The sequence below is a fragment of the Erpetoichthys calabaricus genome, chromosome 12 (assembly GCF_900747795.2).
Source record: "Erpetoichthys calabaricus chromosome 12, fErpCal1.3, whole genome shotgun sequence".
Classification (NCBI taxonomy): Eukaryota; Metazoa; Chordata; class Cladistia; order Polypteriformes; family Polypteridae; genus Erpetoichthys; species Erpetoichthys calabaricus.
The window spans coordinates 73,156,286-73,169,078 of record NC_041405.2 but is presented as its reverse complement, the minus strand read 5'-3'; the positions used below and the strand labels follow the sequence as shown (position 1 = coordinate 73,169,078).

General features: G+C 36.6%; 1 protein-coding gene across 5 annotated transcripts in view; it reads left to right on the top strand.

The window, feature by feature from the left end:
• zgc:66433 (uncharacterized protein LOC321250 homolog) overlaps positions 1 to 12,793 on the top strand; it is a 196,382-nt gene that overhangs the window by 159,982 nt on the left and 23,607 nt on the right. For all 5 annotated transcript variants that reach the window (XM_028815706.2, XM_028815707.2, XM_028815704.2 and 2 more), the window contains 2 exons: positions 8,513 to 8,710; positions 10,864 to 10,978. In XM_028815706.2, coding sequence (XP_028671539.2) covers positions 8,513 to 8,710; positions 10,864 to 10,978 — 313 coding nt within the window. The remainder of the gene's footprint in view (positions 1 to 8,512; positions 8,711 to 10,863; positions 10,979 to 12,793) is intronic.

Below are 12,793 nucleotides of genomic sequence, written 5' to 3'. Positions count from 1 at the left end.
GAATTTCCCATTGCATAAACGTATGAAATCAGTGCTGTTTGTTTTGAAAAAGGTTGAACAATAAAAACAGACTGAGGCGGAAGTGTGCTGTTGTGTTTAATTTCACCTCATCACTTTGTTTAGAAGGTAATGTCCACTAGAATATCCTCAGGTTCCAAGCTTTAGTCCATTTGTATTTAAAGACACTGGAAAAACTGAGGAGAAATGTAATTAATACAGAAAATTCAGATTGTTCACTCATGATAGTTCAGTGTTTTACTTAATTTTTAGTCCTAATTTTATTGATTAAACACTTGTCATTATATTTACTATTTACAGGCTTCACTTCACTTTACTTCACTTCGCTCTCTAACTGCTTGTCTTGGCGAGTCACCATCATTTGTTATGTACTGTATAACTGCTAGATTAATACAGTCTGTCGTAATAACTAATTAGATTTTTTAATCTTATACTGATATGATTCTTTACTTTTTTGTAAATATGACAAACTTATCTGAAATGAATATCAGCCATTGTGTTAATCCAGTGATGACCTTTATTAATTGTTAGCAGTGGCATGATTTTCTTTCTGAAGAAGTGATCTCTTGATTATGGTGTGTTATGTCAGCTTCACCTTACACTCTGTAGCTAACTGTTGGAAATCAATGCCAATTCTATTTGATTCTGGTTAGCATCAAGACTACTTAAGATGAATGAAACACAAGAGTTTGGCATCTTTGATTTTTGTATTTAGCCTCTAACTCCAAATTGATTTTCTGGTCAATAGAGCAGGAAATGATTAGCTTATTTATTTGTGGTAAGCAAATTTCTACAGGCAGACAACAAAGGTCTTTTGGGGATCTGCAGTATTACACAGGTCAACTGTTGAAACTATTTTGGAGCATTCACATTCAGCTCTCAGAGGTGCTATAAACTGCTCCACAGAAATCACATATATCATTTGCAACCCCACTTATTCCAGTTTATTTATTTATAAAGCACTTTAAAAACAACATCAAGGCTGACCAAAGTGCTGTACAATAAAAACCCAACATATCAGACAAACAATAAGCAAAGGGAAAAGAAACAGAAACACATAAACACATAAGAGCTGAAGAGATTCATAATAAAAAATACACAGATAGTCAACATAGCATACTGGGTCAAAGGCCAGGGAGTAAAAGTGCGTTTTTAAATAAGATTTAAAGGCAGCAAGTGAAGGAGCCTGCCTAACATGCAACGCCAAATCGTTTCAGAGTTTTGGAGCTGCAACTGAAAATCACCTTGGAGTTTGCATCGTGCCTCAGGAACACATAAAAGCATCTGGTCTGCTGACCTGAGAGAGCGAGATGGTACATAAGGGCACAGCAGTTCCGACAAATAAAATGGGGCACAACCATTAAAGGTTTTAAAAACAAATACAATGATCTTAAAATGGATTCGGAAACGAATCGGAAGCCAGTGAAGGGAAGCCAAAATCGGGGTAGTATGCTCATGCTTTCTTGTGCCAGTTAAAAATCGAGCAGCGATATTTTGCACCAGCTATAGGCAAGCAATGGAGGCCTGGCTAATTCCAAAAAGAAGCACATTGCACTAATCTAGACGAGAGGTTATAAAAGTATGTATCACTGTTTCAAAGTTGCATTTAGACAAAACAGCTGGAAAAAGCAAGATTTTACCAGTGTTTACATGGCTATCAAGTTTTAAAGTGGAATCCTTTTTCAAACCTAAAGTTGTGATTATGGATTTCTCAAATTGAGCCACAGTGGAATGGTCGATGCAAGGGGTCCTGCTTGGTGCCATTGGGTCTAAATAGCATGACTTCTGTCTTGTTCTCATTAAAATTTAGAAAATTTAATGCCATCCAACTCCTTATGTCAATAAGGCAATCAAGCAGGGGCTGGACAGAACATGGACCAGGGTGCTTCACAGGGAATTAAACCTAATAGTTGTCTGCATAAAGATAAAAGGAAATACCGAGTTTCCGGAAAATAGCGCAGAGTGGCAGCAAGTACAAGGAGGACAGGAGAGGTCCCAGGATGGAGCCCTGTGGTATCCCCCAGGGGAGGGCAACAGAGGTGGAAGTAAAATCATCAATGCTGACACAAAAACTTCTATCTGAGAGATAGGACCTAAACCACTGGAGAGCTGAACCTGTGATGCCCACCCAGTGCTCTAGCCTGGAGATGAGGATCTCATGGTCTATTGTGTCAAAGGCAGCTGTTAAATCCAGAAGCATAAGTAGTACACAATCACCAGAGTCCACTGTTAAAAGAATATCATTAAAACCCCGTAACATAGAGGACTCAGTGCTGTGGTGAGTTTTAAACCCAGACCGGAACACTTCCAGTATTGCCTGTTCGTCCAGGAAGGACTTCAGTTGGGTGTGGATGACTTTTTCCAAGAGTTTGGACAAAAAAGGTTAGCTTGGAAATAGGCCTAAAGTTAGACAAAACAGAGTGGTCTAGACCCATTTTTTTCAGCAGAGGCTGCACAACAGCATGTTTGAAATTTTTAGGCACCACACTAGAGGTTAAACTACTATTAATAATAGTAAGAATAGAAGGACCCAAGGTAGAAAAGACCTCCTTAAGAAGTCAAGGAGGGACAACATCAAGTGGGGAGCCAGATGGCTTCATACTGGAAACCAACTGCTTTAAAAAGGGGAGAGTGACAGGCTTGAAGTGGTCAAACACAGCCAAACAGGGCATTAAAATGGATGGATCATGAGAAGGTGGTGAAATTAGGGCCCTAGTGCTTACAACGTTCTTCAAAAACAGTAAAGAAATTTGTCGCAAGTTTCCCTAGGAGCTTCCAGATAGACAGGTTCATGAACATTCAGAATAGAACTCAATGTGTTAAAAAGTACAGGGGGCTGTGAAAGTTAGAGCAAATAACTTCAGAAAAAAAGTTTGATCTAGCAGCTTTCAAAACTTTCTGATAACACAACCAACTATCTCTTAAAACTTCAAAAGAAATCTGCAACCTATCCTTTTTCCACCTCCATTCAGCTCTCCTGCACTCTATAGGCACGGGTATTATCATTTAATCATGGCTCTGAGCAGGCTTTAGTTGTCTGCTTTTTAATGGTGCCACAGAGTCCAGAGCATTTTGGCAAGCAGAATTAAATTGAAGTGTTAGCTCCTCAGTATTGGAAGACACAGAGGGCTGTGAGGTCACTTCATAATTAAAAACAGCAGAAAACTGAGCAGCAGTGGAAGATTTAAAAGCATGGCAGTGCCGAACAGGTGCATACGGTTTACAAATTGACACAAAGGAACAAAGTCAAATAAAACAGGCATATGGTCTGAAAACACTGCATCACCAATGTCCAGATTAAAAACAGATACACCATGAGAAAAGACAAGATCCAATGTATGCCTGCGTTCCTGAGTGGGACCATTTACAGACTGAATTAGACTAAAAGAGTTCATTAAATCTAAAAAGTCCTTCACCAGAAGCTTCTCAATACAACTGTGATAAAAGACACTATATTGTGCCCGACCCGACACAGACTCACACTGAGGCACTTGTAAAAACACTAAAAGACTTTATTTTCTTCAGCTGGAGGGCACATCTTCCCCGTGAACAGCCACAACACAGTCCCAAGTACGCACAAATCACAACCACAAATGCACCCTTCTGGCACCACCACTCCTCCCTTGAAGCTTCGTTCTCTCCTCCCAACTCTGGCCACTGAGTGGTGGTGGCGGGCCCCTTTTATAGCCCACCCGGAAGTGTTCCAGGTGCTTGACCACCTGGTTCTAATTGCACTTCCGGGTGGGGCTGAAGATTTAATTTTCCCCTTACATTTGAATAAATAGGATTTGAATGTTGTGACCTTTATACTAACAAGATGATGATGTCACCCACCACACACTTCCGGGTCAATTACTTAGCAACATGGCAAACAATCTCTCCATAAAATGACAGTGTCCTATATGAACTAAATGCCAACAAAAACACCGCAAAAATATTTCAACTAAATTAAATATTTTTCCAATAAGAAAATAACAAAAAAAAAACAAAAAACGCACATATTCCAAAATCTAATATGAGCCAAGAAAAAATCAAAACACAACAGGAAAGCAGGCAAAAAATGAAATAGCAAACATATAATAATAATATTAAGAAGTTTTAAAATTTTAATGCTTCTACAATTAGTTGGCATCATCAACTGTAAAAGCAAAAATATTTAAGTAATACAAATAATGGAAAACAGTATTTCAGAAAACATAGTTCCTCAAAAAAACAAAATTCTTCATTATTTTAGAAGGCCTCTATCTGGTAGCCAGCATTGCATGGTATAGTAAAGTGGAGCCAAAACATAGAGTGGTCAGATCCTTGGTCCTAATACTGGTGATGTAATTTCTAAGTTCCCTTCAACAGCCAGGATGAGCTGGATGAATAGAATGGGTTATTACTGTATAACTATGATTGTCACAGTTGTTGGCTTTGACAAAAATGAATGCAACAGTCGCACGTATTTTTGTAACAATAGCATGCTGTACTAAAATAACAGGTTGTCTCTCTTTGTAAATACAGACTGCAATTTCTTCCATTACCTGACAGATAATATCAGAGACTGAGTCTCTGTACCTGAAACCTTGTCCTCTTCCAGTAATTTCATTAAATGAATGAATTGTGTTTTTTCTATTTTGCACATTAAGAAATCCCCCTAATTTGAATCTAGTTGTAAATGGGCTAAAGGTGATCCTAAGGAATACAGTAATGCAACATTAGGATAGGTTATGATTTTTGCCAAAAAAGTTGACAGCAAAAAGGAGAGGGAAAACTATATAAACCCCTAGCCTGCCAAACCAAATTTTTTTATATTTTCATCTTTGAATTAACTTATTCATTAAATTAATACTCAAAATCTAAAGTTACAAAGTAACAAAATGAACATCTGAAATTTCAGAATTCAAAAGTGCAAAATATACAGAAACTACTAAACTGAAAAATGATACTCAAAACAAAAATGCTAATGAATGTACTCAACTAACCAAAGTTCAAAAATCTAAAGGTAATGCCAAAGTCAAAAACCACAAGAAATCCAAAACCTATACTCCAAAAAAGAGAAGCACAAAGTCAAATGTTACCAAAACCAAATGCTGCCTAAGTTGATGGGACAGAAAAGATGCTGAGCAAACAGGTGTCTTGCATAGGAGTCTTAGGTAATTTCTCATTGAGCCACTAAGAGCACTAAACAAGCAATTCTGGGGAAAGGGACCAGGACAAACATACATACATTAAGTAAAATACAAACAAGGGACAAATTAGAGAGTGGAGCCAAACTACATAGATGATAAAAGATAAAAAAGACCTCATAACAGAAACGCAGATGTAACAGTGTCAGAGAAGGTACCTACATTAATGGTAATTTAGCAAAATTGAACATTAAGCCACAACAGTTTAAGGTTAACAATATTGCATTTAAGTTGGTACAATGTTCATTTACTAATAGACAAATAGTTTATACTACCTGTGAAAGGAGTCTGCATGTATCCCACTATTTAGGATATCATATAGAAATATGATGAGGTCACAGTTCAAAAGAAGGAACAAAGCTTCAATGGCCTTTGCTTATAAGCATACAGTAAATTCTTGCTGTTGTTAGACATTTGCACAGTAATTTCTTATTTTAAAAATCTTTTTAAACATGTGTTACATTGTTTATTTTACAATGTGTATATTTTTTAAGCAGCAGGTATATACACTTTGACACAAAAAAATTACAGCCCATTAACTCAATCATACTTTATAATTTCCATTACAACTGTCTTTATCAGTCAAGACCTTATTCTCAACTACACTATTTGGTAGCTTATTCAAGGTGCAAACAGTATGCTTTATGAAGAAATATATTTCTAACATTTGACTGAAATTTACCATTTCCCACTTTCGTGCGGTGCCTCCATGCTGTTTTTGAAAAGTGCATTTAAATTAACCAATGGCAACTCCATTGAATACCTTCATAGTTTTAACCACTTCTATTGTACTTCCTCCTAGTCTCTGCTTTCTTAACCTGAAAATATTAAACTCCATTAATCCTCCCTCATAAACTCCATTAATCCTTCCTCATAAACTCCCATTAATCCTTCCTCATGTGTAAACTGGATAGAGGCTCTTCTCTCTGCTTTGTTTAGTGCTTATGTAATATGAAGACCAAAATATATATATTTACTGTAACAGGTAGCATCTGTCACCTGTAAGTATTGTGACTTAAACAGCACTACATTTACATTTACTATGTTATTTTAAAATATAGATTTTTTTATCAAAATTTTGTTGCATCTATTCTTTATAATAAAAGTTCATAACCTTTTTTGGATTGTGTGCTGTCAGCATGACACCCCTTTCTTTGGACTGATATGGGCATGTTTATTGGGAGAGTGTCACAGTGGTAGTGCTGCTGCTTTGCAGTAAGGAGACTGTGGGTCCGCTTCCTGGTTCCTCCCGATGTGGATAGCGCTTTGAGTATTGAGAAAAGCGCTATATAAATGTAATGAATTATTATTGTTATTATTAGTGTCTCCCGTGAAGACTTGCACTTTATTATGGGTGCATCTTCCTTTTAGACAGAAACTTCAAAAGGAGGATATTGGAGGCTCAGTAGAACTCACATGTCTTCCTTTTTACTGATAAAGTAAAGGACCAATTAAAAAAAAAATGTTATGAGGGGGGTGGTTAATACAGTATAATAACCTAAGATTTCATCAGTGTGAAAGTAATAATTCTGGGTGATTTGTGTGGTTTAGCTTAATTTTAGCTTTTCATTTTCATTTGAATCTTGCACGTATATTCCTAAGCATTGTATAGCAAAAATGCAGTGAATTTTTAGAGAACAATGAACATACACCATAAAAAAATACAGATTCGCTAATGCATATTAGTGTTTACACTGCATTTATTTTCAAAATATTGTAAATAGGAAGTATTTTTGCCTAAATTTTATTTAAATCAATAATAGGTTATGTAAGCATAAAAGTATATATACAACAAGCATTTAAGCATACAAGTTACATGTATAAACAGAAGAATGTAAGCGTACAGGTTATTTATACATTTTCTCATGTTTCTTTTGCATGTGCACCCGTCCAATATTACAGCCTTCTTTGAAGGGGCAGCAGGATGTGCTGTTACACCCAGTTTCGATTAAGCTGCACAAGACTTTACTGATTGCCATTCTGCATTGATGACATTAACGTTGCATACACCTTCCATATTGCATAATGTGGCAAGGGTGGTGCACCTTGGATTTGAGTCAAAAATTCCTTGGTTGTATGCACAGAAGTCTTGCCTACTCCAGCAATGCAGATTAATTGGCATCGGCAATTACAAACAGGCATTTGATGGTGGGAAGCAAATACATTTGGCGATTTTTTATTTCATTTCAAGATTTAAATTCCAATAACCACTGTGGTGGCAGTATAAAGGCAACACTTCCTTGTTGTCCTCATATTTACAATACATAGGAATGTTCTAAAAAGTTTTCAAGGCTTAGACTTGTCTGTGTTTTTCTGACTTGAATTTTTCAATTCACTATTTGGCTTTCATAATAGTTATATTCTGCCTCCTGGTGTGGACTCTCTGCTCTCTGCTCCCCCATTTTGACTATGACTGTTTCTTGTGCATCTCCTGGTCATTTTTCATTGGTTAGTTCTTCCATTTGATTGGCAAAACAGTACATTTTCAAAATTGTTTCTTATAACATTCACATTAAGAACAACAGGTTTAGACATTCACTGTAGGTTGATTTCATGTGTGAAACAGCAAGTTTATGATCGTGATCATATTTCCTCTTGAGCAATTTACAAATTTCCTTAATTTTCTAATAAATATAATGTAGTTATTGCGTGTTAGATATATCATTATACTAAAAGGCAAATTAGGCTGCAATTAAACTGGTGTTTTTTATATTATTATCATTCTTTTAAAATATTTTTTTACTTTTGTAAAGTGAGACAAGTACTGAGTAATAGTACAGAGAGACTTAAAGGTTCATTGGTGTGAATGTTATATTGTGCACTCTGTCCCAGTGAGCCATACTATGACATTGCTTACCTTAGGGAATGTCCTCAGCAAAGTGTCTCCTAAATAATGTTGTGGGCTTCTGTTGTACCCCCCGAGCTCCCAGTACACTAGCCTGGGTCTGTACCCAGCATGCCAAGCAACTATCTTAGCCAGTGAAGCCAAAGGAGAATTCTGTTGATCTGCCTGACCAATTGGGATTTTGATAATAAACGTGACTGTGTTTTTACAGCGGGCTCATTATATCTGAGCCTCAATGAAATAGTAGTTGATCCAAGAGTCACTCTTCAAAGTATTTTCATCAAAAGGATAGCTTAAGTATTTTTACTCAATGGAATAGTAATTATGTGATAATAATGCCCCAGCCATAATTTGGAAGTATTTAAGAAACCATTTATGGTTTTAAAAAATATGTCCTGACCATAAATAAAGTGTAGCTCTCAAATTAATTCTGTATGTTACTGTTTAATAATTTTTATTGCATTCTGTCAATTTGCAGATGTCTTTGGAAACATCATCAAGGCCAGGCAGCCCTATGTCTCCCTCCATTCTTCTAACTCCAACTTCACCAAGCAGTCTGTCTCTCGTCGCCGACTTCAGTGTCCCAGCCAGCCCTCTGGCATGTCTGGATAATTCAGCCGCCAAGCACAGGATCAACGTTAAACACAAAGCCCGAATTAAAAGGAAGCCTGCAAGCGTAAGAGTATCTTCATAAGTAGAACCCAGTGCAATCACAGAGGAATAACCATAAGTTTTATATAGAACCATTCCATAGTGAATTCTATCCCAAGGTTCTTTACAAACACTGAGCTACAATGCAATCATCTGCTTTTATTATTTTAAAAATGGAGCATTTTCAAATGGTCACATAGTAAGTCATTGGTGTTTTTTAAGCCATATTACCTTCCCGGACTGCTAGTACTCACCTTGTTCCTATCAACCCAGTCAGTCAGGGACAGATGAATTAAGAATTCCTTTAGATTAAGCAGACCAGATTTGTTTCATTTGTAAGCCTGGCTCACATCCCTAAGACTGCTCATAATTCTTGGATTTCAATTTACAAAGAATTAAGAGAGGGCGGCACGGTGGCGCTGCTGCCTCACAGTTAGGAGACCCGGGTTCGCTTCCCGGGTCCTCCCTGCGTGGAGTTTGCATGTTCTCCCCGTGTCTGCGTGGGTTTCCTCCGGGCACTCCGGTTTCCTCCCACAGTCCAAAGACATGCAGGTTAGGTGGACTGGCAATTCTAAATTGGCCCTAGTGTGTGCTTGGTGTGTGGGTGTGTTTGTGTGTGTCCTGCGGTGGGTTGGCACCCTGCCTGGGATTGGTTCCTGTGTTGGCTGGGATTGGCTCCAGCAGACCCCCGTGACCCTGTGTTCGGATTCAGTGGGTTGGAAAGTGGATGGATGGAAGAATTAAGAGATCCTTTCCAGGAAACTAGAGTTGAGAGCAAAACATGTTTTTGTCCCATTTGAGTCGGAAGAAAATGAAATAAATAGCCATTAATTAAAATGTATTTTGTGTTAATATTAAAATTCTTATCAAATTAAGTTAGTGTTTACTTTTGACTCAAGCATTTTACCTGGACAAGTGTTGTAAGATAACGTTAATAGATTAAGTATATCCTTCCTAAATCATGGAATGGCGCAGCCAGTCATTTGTATCTGTAGTCTTGTGCATATTAAGTCATTCAGTTCTCCTCTCCAGACCACTTGCAATTATTGGTTTGGCTGCCTTACTTGCAGTTACTTGAACTGGTAAAAAAAATTGAATATCGTTGCTTGGTCAAGCCCATTTTTTAATTTCTGTTTGCGCACATATTATATGTTTTCCTGTATTGAAAGCTGACATTTTTTAGGTATGTGCTTACGTTTTTGGAAGCTGTTAACCTTTTATTACTCTCAGTGATTAAATATATCCTTTATACTCTTGCATTGTGTAAAATATCCCAAATTATAACATATCATAATATTCTCAAACAAACTTAATACAGTTCTGGGATATGAGGGACTGAGCCTTCCCTTTCAGTGCTGGGTACAAGGCAGCAAATGGCCGTGGACAGGTTGACAGGGCTCACTTTCACTCACACATACACACGTGCGCGCACACACACACACAAAGAGTCAGACTCACATGTGGCTAATTTTCCTAATTTACTCTCTAATTAACTCAACCTGTACTTCTTTGGTGATGTGGTAAACCCAAGTCTGGTGAAAAATACACTCAGATGTGGGGAGAAGTGCAAACACCACCTACATAATGTTCAGGCATTGATCAGGATATGATCTGTGAAGTTATAGAGTGTCACCATGGCATCAAACACATACAGTATTATGATTGAACTCATTCTTATGGAAATAATTAAATATATATTTTTCAGGAATTATCATTCAGCATTAACTCATAACAATATGCTAATGTATATAACAATTAAAGTGGCTTAAAGCTGTGTTATCTATGGTAGACTTTAAAAGTTAAAGGATGCTGAATCAAATCCCAATTTCCCAAAGTTTGCTTCCTTTGTAACTCAAATGATATTATCTACTCTTCCATCAGACAAAATATAACACTGGCTCACTCTGCATATTGTTGTGCTGCTCATGTAAAAGACTTGGGCACTGCAAACTATGGAAGGGGCTATACCGTATAATGGATCGACTGATAGGCTTAGAGAAGCCCATTATTGCTACTGTGATGGGGTGGCACCCTATGCAAGGCTATTCATAGCCTGTGGGAAATGTGACCCAATTATTTACTACATTTCTGTGATTCTAGAGCACATATAATTAGTGGTTTTGATAATAAATTCTACCTTTTTCATATTTTTAAAATCACCTTTTTGTGTAATTTTAGAGAGATATTTTGGGAAGCTGTGAGAAAAAAGAATCTTCTGGTACAGTTCCACAAGCAGATGATCAAAATTTAAGTGCAAAACAAGCACCAATTCGTCTTTCAAGTGGAGAAGAAGGTAAGCATTGAATGTTTCTCCTAAAATTATATTTTACCCTACTTCATTGAGTCATGTTTTTTGTACGTTGCAAATATAGTAAATCAATACTAATGATGACACTTTTAGTCAGTATCATTATTAAATTGAATTCAATGTCAAGAAGATATTAAGATGTTATTTAGATGACAATTAACACATTTTATACACATTTTCCAGGTTTTAAAAATATTAGTGCATTGTACCAAGGATAAAATGGGTTGAACAGCTCGCTTATGCTACATTTTTAAGGAAAAGTGTCATTTACTGAGAGAAGCGGCAGCAAGCACGCCCCAGTGTCTCCTCCGTGTGAGGTGACAAAATAAATAAATTACATAATGCCGAAGTTATGCATGCACAATGGGCAGAAGCACCCCAATACTCGTTAAAGCCACAAACAGGGCCCTAGTTCAGAGTCTATGAAGAAGAGTTCAGGAATACATTTGGTGAGCCATCAGCCAGCCTATCATCTGTCATGGTACATGGCACCAGTGTCGCTTTCCACGTTCCTTGTGTTGTTTTCCAAAAAATCAGTTCAGCCAGTGCGGATGAGCATCTTATTGTATAATTTCAGCAATGTAGTGATTTGCACAAAAACGTCCACTGGAATGCTGTGCACTTGCCAAATACTTGTGGTCAATAACATGGAGCCTCTGACAAGGGGAAAAGAAAGGCAAGTAGTGCCAGTAAGAGTGAGAGATCCTCTCATGTCAAGAGCCTTCCAGTTACTTGAATGTACTGCTAAGCTTCAAGGCCACAGCTTCAATTTTGAGTGCCAAGTACATTTTCAAGACTCATGAAGACAGACAGACAGACAGACAGACAGACAGACAGACAGACAGACAGACAGACAGACAGACAGACAGACAGACAGATAGATAGATAGATAGATAGATAGATAGATAGATAGATAGATAGATAGATAGATAGATAGATAGATAGATAGATAGATTTGAAGCTCAATATATAATTTTAGTGTGTTTATTGTGAAGTGAAATATTTTCAAAAAAGTTTGGAAAAATCTCCCTTATACCTCCCTAACTTGTTGTCACTGTATATTTTAAAAGTTTTTGAAGAATTAAATAAACTATTAGACTATTAGACAAGAGTCATTAATGTATCATTCACTGAGAACTTTATTCCTTTGCAAGGACACACCCTGTACTTTCATTGATTTGCTTAAATATCTTAACTGTGAACCACTGGTAAAAAGAAGATCACACATCTATACAATATTCTCAAGAAAAAATTGTTTTTCATGTACAATTTTATTCCACTGCAGAAATGCAACCCTGCACTCTGTTTGAAAGGTTTTGGAAAAAGTGGCAAGTGATCATAAATTTTGTAAGAGTTACAACATTAGAACTTTTCTTTTACGTTTCAAATTGAATTGGACTACCATTACATGGACAATTTTATTCTGTTTCTAAAGAAGACTGTATAAAGTACTTTAATTATTAGGTATAGCTTGTACATGTTAATTTTTTTTTAAATATAAAAAAAATGTCAAATTTAAACTCATGAATGCAATACGACTTTTCATTTAGTCCTAATATTATGACAACCATGAAGTTGATTTTAGATTTATTAACAAATACCCTTAGATATTTACAGAATACTGTATTTGATGGACCATTAGAGAGGAGTTAAAAATTAAGGTACTGAATATGTGAACATTTTATGAAAATCAAATAAAACAGCCTGCTTTTTATTTTCTTATTATTAACTATAAAGTCTCATTTTGTTCCATGATAATTAGGGTTCTTAGCTGATTTAATTTAGCTCATAGTCTTATGT